This window comes from Falco peregrinus, chromosome 6 (genome assembly GCF_023634155.1).
Source record: "Falco peregrinus isolate bFalPer1 chromosome 6, bFalPer1.pri, whole genome shotgun sequence".
Lineage (NCBI taxonomy): Eukaryota > Metazoa > Chordata > Aves > Falconiformes > Falconidae > Falco > Falco peregrinus.
This window is the reverse complement of record NC_073726.1, coordinates 62,218,630-62,241,841: the sequence shown is the minus strand read 5'-3', so window position 1 is coordinate 62,241,841 and position 23,212 is coordinate 62,218,630. Positions and strand designations below refer to the sequence as shown.

The 23,212-nt window shown below is 36.8% G+C and overlaps 1 protein-coding gene across 1 annotated transcript in view; it reads left to right on the top strand.

The window, feature by feature from the left end:
* WASHC4 (WASH complex subunit 4) overlaps positions 1–23,212 on the top strand; it is a 40,563-nt gene that overhangs the window by 3,483 nt on the left and 13,868 nt on the right. The window contains exons 2-22 of the mRNA XM_055808313.1: positions 658–797; positions 1,865–1,918; positions 2,042–2,107; positions 2,277–2,322; positions 4,753–4,820; positions 7,644–7,726; positions 8,749–8,791; positions 9,315–9,418; positions 10,048–10,168; positions 11,432–11,555; positions 11,643–11,770; positions 12,483–12,643; positions 14,258–14,384; positions 15,709–15,834; positions 17,118–17,225; positions 18,954–19,100; positions 19,231–19,310; positions 20,188–20,293; positions 21,117–21,233; positions 22,199–22,367; positions 22,503–22,657. Of these exons, the coding sequence (XP_055664288.1) occupies positions 658–797; positions 1,865–1,918; positions 2,042–2,107; positions 2,277–2,322; positions 4,753–4,820; positions 7,644–7,726; positions 8,749–8,791; positions 9,315–9,418; positions 10,048–10,168; positions 11,432–11,555; positions 11,643–11,770; positions 12,483–12,643; positions 14,258–14,384; positions 15,709–15,834; positions 17,118–17,225; positions 18,954–19,100; positions 19,231–19,310; positions 20,188–20,293; positions 21,117–21,233; positions 22,199–22,367; positions 22,503–22,657 (2,273 nt within the window). The remainder of the gene's footprint in view (positions 1–657; positions 798–1,864; positions 1,919–2,041; positions 2,108–2,276; positions 2,323–4,752; positions 4,821–7,643; positions 7,727–8,748; positions 8,792–9,314; positions 9,419–10,047; positions 10,169–11,431; positions 11,556–11,642; positions 11,771–12,482; positions 12,644–14,257; positions 14,385–15,708; positions 15,835–17,117; positions 17,226–18,953; positions 19,101–19,230; positions 19,311–20,187; positions 20,294–21,116; positions 21,234–22,198; positions 22,368–22,502; positions 22,658–23,212) is intronic.

The window sequence follows — 23,212 nt, the reverse complement described above, 5'->3', positions numbered from 1 at the left end:
TGTTACCTTTCGAACCTACTTGCCCCAAATGATAACAGGACAGCTCTGCATTTCAGTATTCAGGTGCCAAGCAGAAGAAAAGTTCTGCTTGAAGATGGTGAATTTGCAAGTGGAGGGAATGATTAAAAGCCATAAACTTCCCATGTAATGCCTAAGTAACTTACTGAGAGGTAGCAGGGAAAGAGTAGGAGGATTGCTACTAATTCAGCTGCTGCTCAGGCTAAATGATTAGACCCTTTGCCTCAAAGTTCTAGTATAATTGTTTATGTACTGGTTCAGCTGATGGGTAGAATCATCTGTTCTAATTTCTACAGTTGTTTCTTTGCTCAGCATCTTTATGTGATTATTAGGTTTGTTAAGATTTTAGTTTGAAAATATATGTTTAAAAAATAATTTTCTGCAAACCACTTAAATATTTGGTATTCTTTAAGTAGTATTTGGATTTATTTTAAACTGATACTAAGTTGTAGGATTGTTTTTAAACAAATAAGAACTTTATGTTAAAGATGTGATTGTCTAAAGGAAAAATGCTGCAGCAAAATGAGGAATACAGTACTGGAGCTAAACAGCAACAGGTTAAATATTTTTGTGATAAATTTTTGAAATTGTAGTTTACTGAACAGTCTATAAAACTGTACGAATGTTATCATTTCTCAGAAATTCATGCTGAAGTGCAGTTGAAGAATTACGGAAAATTTCTTGAGGAATATACATCTCAGCTGAAGAGAACTGAAGATGCTTTGGATGACTCTGTTGGAGATGTTTGGGACTTCAGTCTTGATCCCATTGCATTAAAGGTCTTCATATATTTCATATGCATTGCAACTGTTATTTTCCTAGTTTCTCCTTCCCTTCAAAACCTGAGAAGTAAAAGCTTGATGCATTTGTGCTCTTAAAATTTTGACTTCTGTGTTTGAGAAACCTATCCAGTAGTATTTTAATTATCAAATAATTAAAAAATTGGTGTGTATCATAAGAGAAGTTGTTTTCATATTATTCTTTTCCAGTCTTTTGGATACTAGTGGAAGTTAAGGGAACTTAAGAGTTCTTCATGTGTTGGGAAGGCGAATTTCAGCAAACTTCTTCCCTATGGGTGTTGGGGTTCCAGAAGAGCTTACGAATAGTTGTATAACTGTAGAGCAAACTATGTGTGTATTTATAGTTGTCTTTTGACGTAATGGCCTTGGTACAGTATTTTCTGTCCTCCAGAGGTGGCTATTTCCTTGATCGTAAGTTCTCTGTCCTCTGTGGAACATTATGGTTTTTCTCTGAATTTGCAGACGTCATTTAAAAGCACTTTTGTTACCATATGGAACTTGTCTGCGCTGAAGATGCACTCTTTAGCAAGCATCTGTCTGAATAATTGGAATAAATTACGTGTAGGGCCATCACAGTGCTGGATATGTATGAACTAGTCAATATCGTGGCTGACTTCAGTACAAAATGTCAGTGCCTGTATACAAATAATACAGTATGCATCCTGTTTCCTGCATTTGGGATTCTTAATTGATGTTTTAGGTTTCCTTTCTACATACTCCATAACAACCATGCTTTTGCTTTCCAAGTTTTGTAAGTAAATTGTTGGAAATGCTGTATAGTGTACCTAGTTATTTGCCTTTCTGCCTGGAGTGAAAGGAAAGGTATTTCCATCTAAATGTGAAGAGTGAAGGTTTCCTGCAGCATAGCTTACCTGTAATGGGCAATTATTGCTCTTTTATTACGGACCCTATCTGAGATTAAACCGGGGGGTGGAATACTTACCTAGTTGGATAAATGTATTTTTGACCAATATTTTCTAAAGTTGTTTGTTTGTTGGTTTTGGTTGTTTTTGGTTTTGGTTTTTTTTTTTCTTCTTTTATTTTAGCTTTTGCCATATGAACAGTCTTCCCTGCTGGAGCTCATAAAGACAGAAAACAAGGTAAATGCTTTATACTTAAAAGAAAAAACAAAATAGAATTATTCTAGCTAAAACCAAGCCCTCTGAATGTGAATCTATTTGTAATCTCTGTGGTTTTCCCCCCCCCCCCCCCTTTGAATCTAGGTTCTAAACAAAGTAATAACTGTGTATGCTGCTCTTTGCTGTGAAATCAAGAAGTTAAAATATGAGGTAAATTCAGCTGTCTTTTGTTAATATGTATGAAAATGTTTGCAGATTGTCACATGATACATAGATTTATTCTTTAGCAGTAAAGAAACAAGATATGTCTAAATAACTTTTGTAGCATGATTTCATATATCCTCTTTATTAAAAAACAAATTTCTGCTTTTGTTGTTAGGCAGAAACTAAATTTTATAATGGCCTCTTGTTTTATGGAGAAGGAGGTAAGTAGCTCCCTTTTACAGTAAAAGTTTGTAGTTTTACATAGTTGCTTCAGGTTATCTTAAATGCTACAATAAGTGTAATTTTATTATACAGGTACATGCTTTATTTGTATATTTGACTGATAACCACAAAGTCCATTATTCGGTGTTCATATGGATATATCTTAGTGTCCTGTAATTGTCCTGAGTTAGCTTAAGGTAATGCTAAGATTGATCTGTAAAACCCCATTACCTGCAGTATGTATTGTTACATTAACGGGAAGTTTTATTGCAGTCTTATTTACATGAGAAGTAGGGAGTACAGGCTGTTGAGGTTGTATTAAATGTATAACATACAGCTTATATACTTTAGCAGCTATTTTTCAAAGTATGACGTTGAAAACCTGTTTTTCACATGTAAATACACCCTAAACCAATTTATTTTCTACTGGGACAAGATTTTACATTGGTTGTAGTAAAATAATAGATCTGCAGTTTGATAGTAATAAAACAATGAAACCATTAACAAATAACTTGGACCAAGTCCTGCCTACTTTAACACACTGCAGCTTCTCTTGGAACAACTATGATTGCATAAGTAATGTCACCTGCCTGTCAAGTGCAGGTAGTAGTACTTGCACTACTATTTAGATCATGACATAATACAGGGGCATAAGTGATTCAATTGGCAAATCATGAAACCCCGCTTTAGGTGAAAGCTGGGTTTTGTCATGAAGTTAAATTAGCAACTCCTCTGAAGGACTGGTCTTAAGCTTCCACCTTAAAGGACTTTAGTCTGGGAATAAGTGCAGATCTTGGTCCTGAGGACTGGATATGTTAATGGGTTTAGAGATGTAACACCTAACTTTGTTTCCTATTTCAGAAATTTGAGAGGAAGGGAAGGCCTTTTCATAGTAGTCTTGTAAAGGAGCTTTTTTTTAAAGTTTTTCAAGACCCTTGACTGAGACAGACATATTGAGGAATATGAAACCTTTGAGCTAGGCACTGTTTATCATTCTTTTAGTGCTATATAAGATGACTGTTGTGGTTCAGTTAAGGAATATGAAGTGTGGGGTTGTGTGGTTTGGGTTTTTTTTTCTTAGCAGATTCTCACTTCTTGTCAGACATGGTTTTAAATATCTTAAAAGAAAGTGATATGCTGCCAAAATGATACTAGGGGATCCCTGAAAAGTTCTCTGTGTCTAGCATGAAAAAAGTCAGACTGTTGCAGATTAGTGTGTTACAGCAGCAGTTTGTTCCTGATGGATGGTCTGCAGGGAATGATTGAGAATGGCAGGAGCTGAGAGGTCAGCCTTCTGTGAGTTAGGTAGAGATGCAGAAATTGTTCTCTGCTTCCGTATCCCTCCTTGTAGCACCTGCTTTGATAACAGCAAGCTTGCTTGCTTACTTAAAACAGCTGGCAAAGTTACTGACTGAAGGATGGCTGAAACTTAAATACTCTACTGCCCTTTTCCCTCTGTATAAAGTAACATTTTTTTCCACCTTGTCCCTGAAGTGGCTAGGGCTCATCTTTAAATGGTTAATGTTGATAGTTTTTTTTTAAATTTAAAATAATGAACATTACATAAAATGTGTAAAGGGGAAGCATGGAACATTTAGAATGTCCCAGAGCTCCATCTCACAGAAGTATGGAGACTCTATTTTATTTTCTGGTGACCGCTCTAAAAGAACATATTCTATGAAGCAGTATGTTTACCTGCAGTTCTTAAGCAGCTAAACCTGCAATTGTAATCCATTTTTGCTCAGAGTGACCCAGTAAAAAAATTTCAGGTGTAGAGCATTAATAAGACTGTTTTGTCCGGTGGTATTACGACTGCCCCAGCTGACAGAAACAGTTTGGCATTGGCAATATTACTGTATTTCGTAGTGTGCTGTTAGTGTACTTTGTTATACAAAGTGCTTTGAAGCTATGGTGGTGAGCCGTTTCTTTTTGTACAGGATGATACGTAGGAAAAAGAAAATCAGTTTCTTGAGGAAATCATATGCTACACAACTTTTTCGTCTGACTAATCTTGTAGTATATTCTTTCAATAAATAATTACCAGTGGATGTTCCTTGCAATACAAATACCTAGTACTGTCACAGAAACTTCTTAAAATGGAAAATTTTATATGAAGTTACATTATATATATGCCTTTAAATAATGCCATTTTGTATTATTTTTTTTTCAGATGATTGAGACTCCCACTCCCCTCTCCCTGCTTTGTATCTAACTTATAAACAATGTAACTTTATATGAGAAAGAAACTTCAAAAATAAGTCCAGCTTAGGAAAGCAAAATTAAAAAGTTTTTAAAGCTCCATCAGTATGCTTATAATACTGTGTTCCACTTGTATGACAAAGAAATGGCTTGGAGGGCAAGCTTCAATGGTAATTTAACAGGTATAACGCAGGCTTTTGAAAGCGGTGACAAGTGTTTTGTCTTTTAAGCCACAGATTCCAGCATGGTGGAGGGAGATTGCCAAATACAGATGGGAAGATTTGTTTCTTTCTTGCAGGTATGGTATGTTTTGATTTTTTTGGACAGCAGTTCTAATCTTGATTTTACTTGCGAAGTAGATTTAACCATCTGCAGTATCCTGCTTGCATCTTGCTGAAAGGCATTGCAGTCATTTGATATGTTACTATGTTTTGCCTGCAGACCTGTCACAACCAGCTGATGTATCACACATTGTTTTGGGGTTTTTTTATGCTTGTCTAAAACTCTGGAAGTCTAATGAGAGGAAATTACAGTTTGTCTAATTGTTGATTAAATATATTAGAAAGAAAATGTCAGTAAGAAGATAATTGAGGTTGTTTCATTTGATAGTAAAGATACCTGTTTTTATAATTTTGATTAGCAAGTTTTAGTTTTCATGGACACTGGGAATTGGGAATGGATTAATTGTTTATACATCTTTTTTTTTTTTTTTTTTTTAGCTTGTAGAAGAAAGTAAAATTAAAACATGTCCCCAGAAAAAAATTGCTTGTGCCTCACTCAAACTTTCAGGGAAGAACACTTCTCTCCTACACAGTTTGGTTGTTATCAGGGTCCTTTTACATGAAAACAGGACCTGTGTTTGTTCTAAGGATTTCCTGTCCTTTTGGATTTCAGTCTACTGTAGGATTTTTTTTTGTCTTTAGCATAGCTTAAGTGACTGTCCTGTCCCCAAAAATGTTCCTATTTTTATGCAATATTTCTTGTAGTAAAATGTATGTGTTGAAGTAGAGAACATACAGGAAGCTTCCAGAATATGTAAAGAAATTCTAGTTGAACAAAGGTTAAAATTCCTGTTCTTGCTGTATAGTAGCATGGCAGTAGTCATTTACTGAGCCGTAGGCTGAATGGTATAGGAAGCTGTTTTTCAGTCTCTTTTACCCTAACAGCTGCACTTGGGCATGGTATCTGGAAGGAGTGGGGGTTGAGGTGTCCCCATTTTTCAAGCTTTTTGTCCTATCAGTTTGTCAGTTTCATCCTTCATTCTCTATTTCTTTCTGAGCAGATGTTTGAGACATTTTACTAATTCTGAAATAGGGCTACTTACACTTGTGGTTTTCCAGACATTATACAGGTCCTTTCCCCTCTACAGATGCCCTATCTGGGTGGAAGGTGACATCAGGGTGACTGGCTGTATGGATATCTATGTACATTGCAAATCCGCTCTGTATAACAAGTTTATGTTTGTTTATGGGGTATATGCTGATGTGTATAGTTGCAGGGTAAACAGTGCACACAAAAATAGCAGTATTGCTTGTAGCCAGCTTAGCATGCTAGGATGGCTTGCTGATTATTGAGCAACTTTGGAAAGAAGGGAGATGCAGGATGTTGCCCTGGAGGGAGTATTACTCTGCTAAGAGGTGTGTATTGCTTTTCATAAAGCTATGGGGAAAACTTTTTCCTCATTGAGTTTGTTGTTTTTCAACTGTTGTATTCTCCTGAACCCACTCAGTGTAGTAGTCTATATCCATAGACTTGGAAGTGCTGTTCTGGTCAATGTTATAAGCAGATCCTCAAGGGCCATTCATGAAAATATGAATGAAGATGACAAAAGAGGTGAAATGTTGGTTTCATAGAGCTGAAGTCCATTGTTGGTTTATTGGCTCTTCTGAGTTGGGGATTTCTTGATTAACTAGGTGTAACAGCCTCAAATTTGCTATGTCAAAACATTTTTTAAAAAAAATAATGCTGTGAAACACTAGTTAAATACTCTTGACCCTGCAGAAGACAGTGATAATAAAATTACAATCTTGTCTGTGTTATGTAGCTGCTAAAGTGCATGTGCCATTAAACTGGACTAGTTCCTGGAGGTTTTGAAATGGCAGCTGCTTGCCCCTTCCCCAGGAAACATGATCTCATTTGTCTATTAATCCATTCCCCTGGATTCTGTTGCCTTGTTTCAGCTGCATTTATTAGAGCAATACAAGTATAAGAAGTAATGACACTTACGTTTTGTGTAAACTGGTGACTAATAGAAGGCAGAAGCCCAAATAAGATCTATTTTTGATGGAGAGGAAGATGGAGTTCAGCTGTTAGCCAGCCTTCTGGCAGGAATGGCATGCTGGCTGGTTAGCCGGTGTGGGCTGTCTGTTATGAAGCCATCTGTGTGCTGACTGGCTCTTCTCATCACACACTGATTTTTCCCTGATGAGGTTTTAGGGTGCAATAATGAGCAAATATTATTGCAGTTAAGGGCAACTCAGATTTGTTCATCCTGTTGCTCAAGGAATACCTTGTTAAAATCCAGTATAGATATTAAGGTAGTCCTTTATGTGGTCAGAGTTGACCTGTTCTAACTCATTTTGTACTATGTAATTGAGCTTAAGTTCTGTTTTAGTCAAGCATACCTCTGAAAAGTATTACCTTTATTATTTTTTTTAAAGCAGTATTCTGTGGGTTATCACACTCACAGTAGGTACAGGCTTCTGTGTTAACTTCTAATTTGAATTCAGCTATCACCAGTTCCCAGAGCATGACCCTTGAATCTAGTGGGAAAAGGCACAGCCTTTTCCATTAGGGCTATTTCCTCTGAAGGTACTTGGGCACTGTTGTCAAGTCACTTCTTACTGTCTTTGATAAATTAAATCAATGCTATAAATAGTCCAAGTTGTACTGGAAGCTTGTGTTCAGTAGCTTCTTAGCTTAGTCCCAGATTCTTTTTTTGGAGCTGTTAGTAGTATTTTTTCCACCATGCTGTAGGTCTGTCCAATGACTTGGATTAGGGATATTGCTGGAGCTTGGGCTGCAAGCTCAGTGATTTATGTTCAGTTTTTTGGGTGTCATGACAGCTTATGTATGAGGAAGGTCTATACATACATATGCATTTTATTTTCTTGTATTTCAGGAGCTGTCTTGCTTTGTTACCCGGTGTTACGAAGTGGTGGTGAATGTAGTGCATCAGTTGGCTGTTCTCTATACAAGCAACAAGTAATTATTCCCTAAAATACTATATTGGTTTTATGTAGTTAAGCAAATACATAAAATATGAATGTTCTCTCTAAGATATGTTCATTTTTGGACTATGGTTGTCTAGAGATACGGAGAGTGTTTTGCTGTGCAAGTTTAGACTTCATAAGCTGTTACAGAAGTGGATCTGTTTTATTTTCAGAAAAGGCAGTGCTTCTATATAATGAGATGCGAGTTTCTTTTTTTGTCATTTTTTGATAGGATTGATGCTTCAGAGGCACTTAGTCTTTTCGATTAAGATTAGTCTTTCATCCTTGCCATGTTTGAAAGAAAGATTCCTCCTGTTGACTGATACAGTGGATACCAGTAGCTTTAGAAGCTTAAAAATCGGATAATTTCCACAGTCTATTTTAAATATGTAAATGTTAGTATATATTTCTCATGGAACAACCATAGTTTTAACACCTGAAGTTGAGCCTTAGTAAGGACTGTTTTGTTTAGCTCCTCTGAAAACTGAGGAGAGTTTAGCTCTGAATAGAGTTGTTGAGTTGAGCTCTGAATATAACTGCAAGGCTCTTGATTCCTCCCCTCCACCCCAGATAAGATAGCATCATTCTTCTCAGTTTTGTTTGTTAGACTTTCTGTATGGTGCTGGATGTGTAGCTTGGACATGGATTTTATTAAATATGTGAAGTGATTTTGTACTTTTGGGCTACAAGGCTGTACATATCAAGGCTACTTGCTGTTAGCATAACTGAATTGGGAATTGCCAATACACCTGTGCACTGAATCCAAGCAGTGGTTTGAACCAGTCACACATGCTGTACATTTAAAAATGCAATATTAAATTTCATGATAGCATACACATTTCACATAGCATATACTTTTAATCAGATTTTGAGGTTCTTTTGTTTTCTGGAGTTACTATTTTAATGAAGAAAAATGTACCCCAAAAACCAAAGAACACGCTGTGATGCAGAATCCATAAATATGCTCCATTCTAAGGATCAAAAAGGCATTAACATTTTTTATTTTATTTACAGGAATGCACCTAACATTATAGAGACATCTGGAGTTCATTTTCAGGTGGGAATAATTTGGAACCCTTTTGCTTATGTTAATATATGTTAATCTTGATCATTAATCCTGAGAAAAGCAGCAAGAAAGTGAGTTTTGAGTACAACTTTCAATCGGGAATCTCCTTTAAAGGTTTTATTTTTTCTGGCATTTTATGTGGAAAGGTCTGTCATCTCCATGTCTGTCATATTGTAGCTTTCTTAGCTGAAAAGTGTTTGCATGCTCCCTTACTGTGTGCAGTATGTACTTCTGCATGTAGACAATTTGAAAAATCCTACATTCAATGTTAAATAGATCAGTGAACTTAGTGATGCCTGTACGCAAACTGATGTTCCTTGTGTCACTACAGGAAATACTAAATCTTAAAGCTACCAAACCAAGAAATCTCTGATTTAACTCTCTAGCTGATGTCTTGTTGGCTGATAATATATTGAAGGGAACTGAAATTTTATATGCCACACGTGACTGCAATAAACTTTTCAATAACTATCGTCCTTTTCTTTTTTCTTTTTTTTTTTTCTAATTAAAACAGGCAATGTATGAGCATCTGGGAGAGTTGCTCACAGTCTTAATCACTCTGGATGAAATAATTGACAATCACGCCACTCTGAAAGATCACTGGACCATGTATAAGAGGTGTGTCTCTGAAGGTGTGAAAAATACCCCTACAAGATAACAGCATGTGTGTATGTGTTTGTGCCAACAATGTCAGTGTGGGAACGTGGATTTTTGGTAGCCCCGAGCGTTTTCCAGAAATCTTAATGAAGAGCAGGGCTAAGCTCCCACTGTGTCCTTACAGCATCACCAGTAAGTTTTTAAAGTGCTGAATGTTACATTTACAATTCACGGTAAGCATCTTGACAGAGTTGGTGGGGTTTGAAATATATTCAGTAAGATCTAATTTTATACAGAACTGGTCTAAGACTATCCCTATCTCTGTTGATCATGGGGCTGGGCATACAGATTTAAGTAAGAACTCTATCTTAAAAGCTAGAGAGTCAACAATTTTAAAGGTAGTTAAATTAGTGGTACAATAACTGTTTCATTGAATACCTAAATAAATGGGAGTTATTCAAATGCACATGCCTTATACAGTCCTAGTGGGTTTTGTTTTGGTTTGTTTTTTTTTATTTATTTTGGAGTTGCTGCTGGGCACAGATATGGGCAGTTAAAATCTGTTCTCAAAATAGTACAGGATATGATAAAACTGTCGGTGTGTTTTAATTAAATGTTTGTATGTATGTGTTCCATACCTACTCCTGTAGGCTGCTAAAATCTGTCCATCACAACCCTTCTAAGTTTGGGATTCAAGAAGATAAACTGAAGCCGTTTGAAAAGCTGTTGTTAAAACTGGAATGCCAGTTACTTGATGGAATCATATTTCAGGTAATAAAATTAATGTTCCCCAGTATGACAGGGGAAACTATTACATTAAAGCGACAGTCTTTTTCAAATGGTTGGTTTATTTGTATTTGTTTTGTTTTGCTCCAGATACAGTGATAACGTGAATTTGGCTCTTGGATCTGTGCGTGGGGCCTGAGGGCAGGGGTGGGGAAAAAGGCTTTATTGTAAGATCCTTCCTTGCTCTTCTCATGTGCTAGAGCTGTGCCAGGCTTTGAATGGTAGCAGTCAAGAAACACAGACAACTTGGCATGAGGACTGTGTATTATCAGGGAGTCTGTTTTTCACCAGAAATGTTAATAGTGGGCAGACTTACGTAGCATAAATATATAGCAAAATACGTTAAGTGTGACCCCTTGTGACATATTTTGTCTCATTCCTAGCATATGAGAGAGGTAGCTGAGATTAGCCACTATTTCTGTGGTGTATCCCCCTGAAACATGCAAGAAAACAGGGGGATGAGAAGGACTGTTACTTTTTTGATACATTTAACTTAAATGGGTTCCTACAAGATGCCATCTTTTTTTAGATAAGCCTGTATGTGAGACACTGAAATCAGATGTTGTTGCATAGCAGGCAGAGGACTGCATTGCTGAACCTGGTCACAGCAGAGTCAATTGAACAACAGTACTGTTGCTCAGTTCTTACATCTTAAATGGCATAGGGAAAAAGGTTTTGTTCTGTAAAAGCCTTCAAAAGGGAATTTGTAGAATAGCCAAACTGTGCTTAATTATTTATTCTTTCAAACGTTACTACCAGCTATTCATTTTTCATTGTACGTTTCTTTAATGTTGCGTTAGTACAAAACCCTCATTATATGTTGACTGTTGTGTGGGTTTGGTAATTTTTTTTTAAACTGCTACCAGTGGTGCAGGGTTTTATGCTACAGGCTCATGAACCCTATGCTATAAGCAACTTGCATGATAATCTTGTTTAGTTAATGGATAGTTAGTAACATATTATAATGTAGTAATGCAAATACCTATCCGGTTTCTTTAAAAATCCCCCTTAATAGAAATGTAAAGTAAATAAAATGTTTTTTTTAATATTATGTGTAAGAGAGGTTTTTAACGTTTTCTGTTACTATACTTAAATAATTTAAGCATAGTTAAAAATATTTATGTTGTGAAGTTTAGGACTAACTACAGGTTAGTCTTAAATCAGTGTGCTCTTACAGTATTATTCTCTTACAAAATCGGTATTCTTTCAAGGTCAAAAATTATTATTTTTTTTCCCCTTTTTGCTCAGGCCTGTATAGAGCAACAATTTGATTCTGTAAATGGTGGAGTGTCAGTGTCGAAGAACAGCACGTTTGCCGAAGAATTTGCTTATATTCTTCGCACAGCTTTTGCAAATGTAGAAGCCAAACTTGGTAATGCAAGCTCATGCTTCTCCTGCCAGCTTCAGTTTCTAAAACTGTTTGCCTGGGAGTAGGCTTAAAACCGGTGTGTTTCTGCAGGTGAACCTTCAGAAATTGACCAGAGAGATAAATATGTAGGCATCTGTGGCCTCTTTGTACTGCATTTTCAGATTTTTCGGACCATAGACAAGAAATTTTACAAGTCATTGTTGGATGTCTGCAAAAAGGTGAATGCTTTATTCTTTTGTCAGTAATTAAGGGGGAGAGGAAATCTTCAGTAATGAAGTAGATAGTTTTCTAGTTGTGTAGCATAGACTTGGGAAAAGAAAGAACACATGATTTACCAAAACAAGGCAGAAAGCAAAGTTAAGATATTTCAACTTTTCAGAATTCCATACCCGCCCCTCCATTTTCTTTTAAAGATGGTTTAAAACCTGTGGACTCATGTCCACAAGATAAAATAACTTGAAATTACCTTTTAAAAATGTTTCTTCTCAAATTAAGGTGGCACTGAAGACAAAAATAATTGTTTGAGTTGTGAGTATTGTGGGGCTGAATAAATGCTGTAGGTTTTGACGTTGGATGTAAGTACGTATTTTGAAAGACCTCTAAGGCCAAAGGTGATTGGAATTTTTTTCATATCAGGTGCTATTAAGGAATTATTAAGTTCTCTAATACAGTTTAAAATCACCAAAAGTGTAATAACTTTGCTTCTGGTGTCCTTAGTGGGTTTATAGGGGAGAAACCTTTTTTCACGTTAATTTAATACTTTGTAGAAACTAGGTATGCAGAAATAAACTGAATTGGGTGTTAGGGTTCAAAAGAGGCATAAGAAACATGCGTGGTGCATAGTACTTGTTGTAGTTACTTACGTTTACTGCTACTTTGTAGTATTTTCACCCCTCCCCCCCTTTTTTTGTTTTGTACCCACACCCCCAGGTACCAGCCATCACATTAACTGCTAACATTATCTGGTTTGCTGACAACTTCCTGATTCAGAAGATACCAACTGCTGCCAAACTTCTGGACAAGAAAAGTATTCATACAGTTAAAACACAAAGGGAGAACTTTCTACAGCAGAAGGCACAGTCACTTACCAAGTAAGCTTCCTAAATACTGCTTCATGATGCTGTTTGGCAAATAGTTTATAAGCATACTGGTGTGTGTAGTGTGGCTCAGTGGTGTTAAGCAACTTTTCTCCTGCGCTGCAGCAGTATGTGTGTGTTAGTGTCGCTGAAAAAGTGTTGGTCAAAACAGCTTTCTTTCATGTCATGCTTTCAGAAGAATGTGTGTTATGTCACCAAAATAACAATGTTTCTGGCAAATCTAAATATTTGATTGTTTCAGTTCTTTATTTCCATACTTTCAACTTTTTTTTTGTTTTTGTTCGGGTTTTTTTGTTTAAATAAGCTAGTCTCTAGTAACCTGAGCTGCTTTGTTTTGTATTAGGGCTCTATGCTTTCTATGTGTTTATGGAGGTAAGTCGCTAGTAGGCTTATAGAGCAGTTTTTCTTTGCTTGGTGATGATACTTTCTTTGTAAGCATTTATTTTGTTCATGACTGTTTTAATTGCTTGTTTAATGGTCTTTGAAATTATCTGTATTTGAAAACGCTTCTCTTGTTTTGTGTTCTGCATGTAGTTTTCCGGTCAATTCTCTAAGTTCTTTCTAAAATGCGTTTAAAAACTAGTTGAAATTTTTTTTAGTTGTCAACTTGAGGCTATTTCCCTATTGTTGTCAACTTGAGGCCCAGTTGTCCTACTGCTTGTACTTTCGAGAAGAGACCGATACCCACCTTGCTACAATCTCCTTCCAGGCAGTTGTAGAGAGCAATAAGGTCTCCCCTTGGCCTCCTTTTCTCTAGGTTGAACAACCCGAGTTCCCTCACCTGTTCCTCATAAGACTTGGATGTGCAGTTTTAAGGATATTGCAATAAAATCCAGATGATTTGCATCTGCTGATTTGAATTCTGCCAGTAACTTTTTCTTGGTTTCTTACAAATTCTGTACTGCCTTTAATAATTGGACTGTTGCCTTAAATATGAGTACTCTTTAAAGTGTATTTTTTGGTGTCATAATCAATGAACTAAATAAGTTCCTGCTGTAACTGCTACGATAAGTACTGTTGTACTGGCACAATTCTGTAGCATGGAATAAATAGCAATTTTAAAAGTGAACTCTAGTTAAACATTTAATTACAACTAGTGTGATCCAAGCAGAATAACTTCTGGAGAATGCCGTTATTTAAGAGCAGTCCAGTCTGGCATTGATGTAATGACAAGTTATATTTATGTGTGTATATGTATGTATGTGACAGAAATCCAGACTTGGAGGGAAAAAATTAACATAACGTGTAGGACTTTTTTTGTCTAGTGTTTAGAAGCATTTTCTGGGAGTTTTATTTACTAGTGTCATCTAAAGAAGCATAGTATACGTACTGCTAAGAGGGCCATTTATTCTCTTGAAAGATAGATGGTTTTGACTCTTCAGGGTGTGCTTGTACAGTTATAATTGGCAGAGTAACTAATCCTTACCTGTAAAGAATTCAAGTGTAAATGAGTATGAGGCTCTGATACTTTTGGGAATGGCGAGTTACTATTTTGGGGACTTGAAGATATAACATATTTCCCTTGTAAGAATTTAAGCTTTGGAAAGAGAAAAGAAAATCCTCATACTCTTTTGTGAAGCAAGCGACGTGTTTTGTTTCCTTTTCCAGAGATATGCAGTCATATTATGTTTTTGTGAGCTCGTGGATGACAAAAATGGAATCTATCTTGTCAAAGGAGCAACGCATGGATAAGTTTGCTGAAGATCTTTCTAACCGTTGCAATGTCTTCATCCAGGTGTGCAGTCTTTTAATGTAGTGATGCAGCAAACTGGTGTTTTGGTGCAAGTTGTTGAACATAAAAAGAAATCAGATGTTTTGTGATTATCGGTGTGTTATTTTACAATGTGGGAATTCTTCTAAGGCTTTTAATGCCCAGGAGATATTCTTTTAAGTAAATCTGTAAAAGGTCTTTCCGTAAGGCATATATGGAAAGTGAGTATGACTAAATATTCAGTGGCTAAAATTTTTAACTTTTCTCTTGAGTTAAGAAATCAGAAAGGCTTAGTTTCCTCTGTAGTAAAGGTTTTGGGTTTTTTTCCTTTTGAGTTGGTCGTGAGGTACATAAGTTGGACTGAACCAGTGTCTAATTTAGTTTTATTTAGCACAGTACATACTTCCAGTAAAGGTTTGTGTTGTTTCATTGTGCTTTGCCTAGTGATGGTACTTTGCAAGAATCTTACTACGTTCCGAGGCAGCTGCTTTTCTTTTGGCCTACTAACAGCATGTAGTCTTAATGTAAGATGCATCTTATTTCTGAATTTATTTTTTTGCTAGTTCTTATATGTATCTATCTGCCTGACAGAAATCTGTTGAGAATAGGTGCGTGATAGAAACATTATCCTGAATATTCCATATCTCAAGAATTGCATGTACTAGGATCTGTGGCTTTTATACTTCAGTTATTTGTGGTGGGCTTAAATTTTTTGCTATGTAGCAAACTGAGTTTCCTACACTACTTGCTGTCTTTTCCTAGTCTCTTTTTATTGTTACTACTTTTCCTTTGAAATAAGTTGAGTAACTTTTCATCATGCTGTACGTAATCAACCTTGTGTTTAAAATCTTAGCATACGTTGATTTAGAAATAAATGGTTGCTTTTTTTATTGTGGGATGGGCAGTTCTATTTAGAAAGTGTAGAAGTGTGTAAATACTGTCAGTGTATTTATTTCACGGAATCTGGAAGGTTTAGACTACTTTTGTGACAGGCTGTTTGGGGGATGGGAATTGTTTGGTGGGTTGGTTTACAATAGGTCTGAAATTATTAGACCTTTGAGGCTGTGTGAATAATTCACTGATCTGTATTTAATTTGAGTGGCTCTAGAAGAGGTTAATGATCAGGTGATCTAATGACTCGTAGGCAGTTTCATAATATGTGTCCAATAAAAGGGTCTCATTCAGCTTTGGGATCCCAAACTTTAAGTGGAGTGGTAGGTTGTGTAGTGTGAAGAGGCGGAAGTTGCTATCTGTCATGTAGGAAAGAAAACAGTGAGGATTTTTTTGATTGACATGTTGTGAAAATAGTCTTTTCTCCCACACCCCCAACCCCTCATTTTATTTTTAGGGTTTTCTTTATGCGTACAGTCTTAGCACCATCATTAAAACTACAATGAATCTCTACATGTCAATGCAAAAACCTATGACCAAAACCTCGGTGAAAGCTCTGTGCAGACTTGTGGAACTTCTGAAGGTAGGTCACTGGATGAAATTTTTTAATTTTATGTAGGCCTTTATAGAGGACATTGATCAAACATCACATATTAAATAAATATTAAAAAAACCCCACCTTAACCAAAACCCACTGGCTGGGAAGTGTTTTTGCATGCATGGCTTCTTGCTCAAGAGTGGATTTGGTTAGAGAACATATTTGTGAGGCTAGAACTGATTTGTATGTAACTTCTAACTGGCTTCCTTAGTTAGTGTCACAGAATGATTGAGGTTGGAAGGGACCTCCGGAGGTTGTCTGGTTCCGCCTCCCCCTGCTGAAGCAGGGCTGCCTAGAGATGGTTGCCCAGATCTGTGTCCAGATGATTTTTGAGTATCTCCAAGGATGGAGATGGCACAATTTCCCTGGGCAATCAACCGGTGCAGTGGTCAGTTACCCTCACAGAAGGTGTTTCCTGATGTTCAGAGGGAACCTCCTGTGTGTGTTTGTGCCCATTGCCTCTTGTCCTGTCTCTGGGCACCTCCAAAAAGAGCCTGGCTCAGTTGTCTTTGAATCCTCCCTTCAGGTGTTTATATACATTGATAAGATCCCCCACTAAGCCTTTGCTTCTCCAGGCTGAACAGTACCAGCTCTCTCAGCCTCTCCTCATATGTGAGATGATCCAGTCCCTTAATTATCTTCCTGGCCTCTCTCCAGTATGTCCATGTCTCTCTTGTATTGAAGGAGCCTGGAACTGGACACAGCACTCCAGGTGTGGCCTTATCAGTGCTGAGTAGAGAGGAAGAATCACCTCCCTCGACCTGCCGGCAATACTTTTGTCTAGTGCAGACAAAGATACCACTAGCCTTCTTTTGTAGCACACTGCTGGCTCACCTTCAACTTGGTGTCCAGCAGTTTCTTGCTTTTCTGCCAAGGTGGTTACCAGCTGGATGACTCCCAGTATATATCGGTGTATGGGATTGTTCCTCCCCAGGTGCAGGACTGCATGCTTCTAGTACATTTCCCAAAAGGAAGATACTCTGTTTTGAGATAATTTCAGAAAGCAATGGTGAACAGAACTGGACTATTTTAAAAAGCAAACCAAAAAAGCCAACAAAATTTGTATCAGTCCTAAAACTTTTTGACGCTCCTGAATAGTTTGATTTTTCTCAGTTTCTAAGGTTTAATTAAAATTGCTACTAACAGTAATCACGAAGTAGAAAGAATCTCTGTTTGCAGTGTTGATGAGTCACCCATCATAAAGCCAAATTCTAAAGACGACGATTTTGGTAACTACATGAACTGTTATGTTTTGGGGTTGACTTTAGGCAATAGAACATATGTTTTACCGAAGAAGTATGGTTGTGGCAGATTCTGTGACACACATCACTCAGCATCTGCAGTATCAGGCTCTTCACTCTATTTCTGTAGCCAAGGTATGTAATTCAAGTTCTAATAATTAATCATCCTATCTAAGTGTCTAAAAAACGTGTTAATTTAAAATGTGAAGTATTTTTATTTACTTTTGCAAAATCTGTAGTGAGTCAATTACAATGTCATAGTCAACCTCTTTCCAGTAGGTCAGAGCTTTGCCCTAAAAACTGTACAGCATAGATGGTTATCTGTCTTTCACCAAGAATAGCTCCTCTCTTCCCTTAAACTGCTGCATCTCTTGTCGTGTTCCTCTTGTGTTCTTTTTAGTTTTTATTTCTAGTGATTTTCATAAGCTGACCTTTTGTTACTTTTTTTCTGATGCACATTCTTAAAGCAATCTGTTATAAGTCTAAGAACGGCCTGTTAGTTATGTAATCTTTGTCTGTTTGGTGAAATAGCAGTGGTTAATACATGATGGCTTACCGGAGACTAATGCAGACATAAGTTCATTGTTTTGCTGTGGGGTAAAATATCTTATGATGATGAGACACTGTAATAGCTCTGTATTATGTGTCTCTATAAATGAGATCAGTTTACTACCTGTTTTGCTTACCAAATCTTCAATTTCTGAAATCAGGGCAGATGGGAAAATGAGATTTTAGTATATCTGTTCTGATGTATTACTGATTGTTTTATTCCTTCATCACATTCAGCAGCAGAATTATAAAGGACATGCTATTGATATCAGTGCAGCTATTAAATTTTCCTTTTATTTGGCTGTAATCTCAATTTTATTTATCTGGCATCTCCATGTTTTCTAGCATAAGAAAAAACCCAAGTTGTACTTCCCGAGTGAGTTATATATCAGGAGTAGCGTGAACTGAAGAAGTTCCAAGCTTCAAGCTACTAAGAAAAACTGTTTCTCTTCAAATAAACAGTTCACATATGTTTAGATAACTTTCATAACATTTTCAAATTATATCTGTAATTACATTGCAAATTATTTCTAAGTGCATAGAAATATGCCATAACTTGTGTATTAAGGGCTGACAAAGAGAACACATCTGTGAACAATACTTAGTATTTTGATGACTACTCAGAAAATATGTAAAAGGCAGATGCTGGTAAATAGAAGGGTTCATTAGTACTAATCTTTTTTTATCTGCACCATTTCTAAGTGGTGTAAGGTCTAAGGCATATACCTAACACAGATTTAGCATGTAAGGTTAGGAGCTTCATGTTGAGCATACTTTCTTAGAACTGGGAGAGGTTTTCTTTAACTCTTCCATGAACCTGTACATCTTCTGAGTTATGCTGCTACTCACAAATGTGTCTGACCTCAGCTTCTTAGCCAGAAGACTTGGTTCCCTTCATTTGTTCATGCAAAAGTGTTTGCACTTAATCTTTCTGATAAATAAGAGTTTGTAGAAAAGCAAGTTATCATTATTACCATGTTTATACGTCTTCTGGCAATTCAGTTGTAAACTGGATTTTGTTACCAACAACACAGGGATTAAAAATAATTCAAAACATGCAGCTTGCACAGTATTTGTCTACTGCATGACCTGAGCAATGTTCATGCTGAACTGCATGTATTCCAAATGTATAGATGGGTAATACCACTGAATTGACAGAGTAAGTGAATCTGGATTAATTTAGCTCTGTTCACAAAACACGCTTTCCAAAAATACTCAATTTATGACAAATCCATAAGCTTTGGAAAGAACAAGTAAGCTATTGTTTTTGGGCTTAGGTAACTTTTCTCTGAATTTCTGTGTCTCTCTGTCAAGAAAAGAGTCATTTCTGATAAAAAGTACAGTGAGCAACGCCTGGATGTCCTCTCTGCTTTGGTGTTAGCTGAGAACACCCTCAATGGGCCAAGTACAAAACAGAGGCGACTAATTGTTTCCCTTGCACTAAGTGTGGGAACACAGATGGTAAGTGCTGTGATTATTCCAGACCTTTACTTGTTTGGTATAGTATCTTATAAAGAAATATAATCTTGTCTTCTTTTGTCCCTCCCCTCCCCCCCCCCCCCCCCCCCCCTCCCCGGCTTCATTTGCACAGAAAACTTTTAAAGATGAAGAACTCCTTCCCCTTCAGTTAGTTCTGAAAAAACTAGACTTGATCAGTGAACTTACAGAGCGGTAAGCAGTGGCACATAATACATAGAAGGCAGGGTAGCTGCCTGTCACTGGGGGAGCTGGATCTTCACTGTGTGATTTTCAAAATCTGGTAGCTGCATGCCGGTGGTTATTTTTGCATGTATTGTAGACCAGGGATGGACAAAAAGAATTCCAGAGCTAAGCCTGAAGCTTGCTGGTGTTTGGGCAAGTCATGTTTTACTTAACTGTTGCCAATTAGGTAATCAACTTCTCTGAGTGTTTAGAAATTCTGTCACGTTCTTGGATGACTTAGCTTTATATTAAGCTAAAGTCTTCCTCTTAACCCAAACCCAAAAGTTATGGGTTAATACCAGTCTGTCTGGGAGATCAGTCTGTTAGTTCGCATGTGACACCATGTTTTACTGCTGCTGTAGTTTCAGTGGACCCTCAAGTCATGTTGGCCATCTGAAAGCCAGGGGGATATCTGGGTTCCATTGCATACAAACACCTTCAGCAGATGACCCATGGGATAAATTTCTGGGATGAGTGAGCATTGTACACAGGTTGTATCAGGAGAGGCTTGTTTCTGTTCTTTGACTTACAGGAGAAACTTGGAATATATGTTTGACCTCTAGGCTACTAATTGCATGGTTTAATTCTTTCAGAGAAAGAGTAAACCTCTTTTCTAAAGCAGGTACCTTTTTTTAATAAGTAGCCTAGTGGAAAATAAGAAATAAAAAGTTCTTTATTAAAAGAACTTTCTTTTGGAGGACAATGCATCTGGAACAATAAAGTCACCATGTAAAGCTTAGGCTCAAAAAGCAGTTGTCGTTAGTTTCAACACACTAAAATGAATACCACTGTGATAAAAGAATGGCTTCTTGCAATTCTGTGACTAATATGTCATCTCTTATTCTAGAGTTCGAGCACAATGTGACTGTTGTTTCTTATACTGGCATCGAGCAGTCTTTCCAATCTATTTAGATGATGTGTATGAAAATGCAGTTGATTCTGCTAGACTGCATGTAAGTAATAATGTTAGCAACTTAGTTTAACAAGCCACTGTAGTGGGAAGGATTCAGAGGAGAGGACGAAGCTTAGACTGAAACTCTTAAGGGGAAAAGCTCAACAAACAAAAAAAAGTAAAACCCAGGCAAAAGTCACTGAGGCAGAAATTTCTCCTTAGTCTGGAGGATGTAAAAGCAATCTTTGTTGTAAGTCTAATTAAAGTATATCTGTTGATTGCTCTAAAAATCTTAAGTTGCTCTTCTTGATACTGGGTCTGTGTGTCTCTTTGTTCTTCTCTTCATTCATTCTGAATTGAAATTAACACCTTTTGCTAGACTTGAACATTAAATGCCTTTGTTCCACATTGTGGTTACATATTTCTAAAGCACATATCACTAAGTTCAGTGATGCTGTGTGGGATAGTTGTCCTGTAACTTTTATCCACCCCTCATCTCTTTCCCCCCTCTTTGAAGGATGAAGTGTTTGCTGCAGAAATGAATCATGCTTTGGCATACTAATCCTAATAAAAATCAATCATCTGTTCCAGTGTTGTGTGTGCCACGGTCAATTACAGTACTAAAATGAGTATAGTGCAAGGAGTTTCAGATGAAATGACTAATAATTATGACCTTCCAGCAAATGGATTAGTAGCAACTAAATACTTCAGATGAACACATTAAGGACAAGGAGACTTCAATGGGGTTTACAAAGTCTATTTTTAATAGAAGTGGGAAGACTACTGATTTTGATTTGTTTGTTGGCTTTAAACGCTATTTGAGATGCTTGTCATCTTGAGATGCTGTCAATCTGTTGGTTAAGCATAATAGTTTCTTTTTTCAGTATATGTTTAGTGCACTGCGGGACTGTGTACCTGCTATGATGCATGCAAGACACTTGGAATCTTACGAGGTGCTTCTGGAATGCTATGACAAAGAAATCATGGAACTGCTCAATGAGGTAACTTGTTGTGAATAGAAATTAAAGGCAACACTGTGCTTGGAATATCTTACAGGCCAGCATCTATTGTACCAAACTTAATATGATCTGTAAAAATAGCACAAAGACCTTTGAGATTGAAGTATTTTAGTAAGTGAGAAAGTGTTCACTGATAATTTTGGTTATTTAAGACCTGTTGTTAATGGTATCTGTGTTGGCTGGGAACACGAAAATACTGCAGTCTAAATTGTGTAAGTTGCAAAACCTCAGTTACCAGATTTGTCTATGCAGACAGAGGAGTGCTTTTTGTCAGATTAGCTTCTGCTTGTATGAATGCCTAAAATAAATGCTACTATTCTTAGCGTGTGTTGATGGCTTTTAGTAGTGAAGGCTTTGTAAATGTAGTTGGCTTTTTTAGTGAATTATTATCTAGAATTATGAAGGATGTTTGACAGAGAGAAAATGTGAATTCAGATTTTCCAAGTCCTAGGTTTTAACCTTTGAACCACTCTTTGTTTGACTAGTTTAAAACCAAACATTACATATTCTGCAGAAAATCAGGTGATTTGCTTATTGCAAGAGTCTTCCTTACTGAGTTAGGTCTTATTATTATCTAGACAGAGAACCCTAAGCCTAGTTCCCCTTAAGATGAGAAGTGAGAATACTAAAGTTTAAACTGTGTTAAACTCCTATGTAGAAGTTTTAATCATGTACAGAATGGCATTAGGTAGCTAAACCTTTACTTTTTCTGAGCTGTATAGCTTTTTCTTCCTATTGTGTACTAGAACAAGAACACGGGAAATAAATATCCTTCTGTTTTCTAAGTATTGATTTACTTTGATTTGTGTGACCTTGCTAAAGCAAAGCAGTCTTCATTAGTCTGATCAGTCTTTTGAGACTTTAACAGAGATGTTAGTGCTGCTAACAGAGTATTGTAAATGGACACTGAAAATCACGTTTTTATTATTATTTATTTCCCTGAATAGCACTTGCTGGACAAGTTATGTAAAGAGATAGAAAAAGACCTGCGCTTATCAGTTCATACACACCTGAAGCTGGATGACAGAAACCCCTTCAGAGTTGGTATGAAGGATCTAGCTCACTTCTTCTTTCTGAACCCAATACGTTTTTTCAATCGATTCATTGACATAAAAGGTGAGGAGTTACACATTTTCTTGATTCTGTTACTTTCATCTCTGTTACACTTTGGCTTAGTGTATCTTTTCACTTCTTTCCATGCTTCCCTAACTAAGTAGTAGTATTTTAGTTCATCCTTCTATGTGTTTGCAGCTTATGTAACTCACTATTTGGACAAGACCTTCTACAACTTAACAACTGTAGCTCTTCATGACTGGGCCACCTACAGTGAAATGAGAAACCTAGCAACTCAGCGCTATGGTTTAAGTATGACTGAAGCCCATCTTCCCAGCCAGACTCTGGAACAGGTACAGTGCCCACAGGATATGAATATAATCTGTTCCATTACATTGTCATACTAGCTAGCTATTCAAAGGGCTTTGTCATTGAAGTAACAGTACCCAAGAGTAGAGAACTGTTTGGGAAAAGTGACCTTTAATTTCTGGTTGACTTCTGAGACAGGATCTTTAACAACCTTTGGAGATAACGCCAGCATCAGTCAATTTAATGTTGGATTTGTATCATTCATTTTTTAACGTAAGACTTAATAAAATGAAATCGGGTATACAAAGTCAGAGGATGTTTTCTTGAAAATTTAGTATCAGCAATGTAGCAAGCAGTACATCTGGAATACAGCTGTCACAAGTCTGGAATGACCTTTGGTTGGTAGGTCTTTTCCCTGGTTTATTACTTGCTTCTCAGCAGGTTCTTCAGTGATCATCAAGAGGAACTGTTTCACAGGCTGCTCATCAAAGACTTTGGGACATCTGTGCTTAGCTTAATAGGAGAGTGACTCAGAGCCTCCTAGAAACTGCTAAACATGGTTACATATAGAGTAAAGTTGTAGTTTCATCAAGTTAATT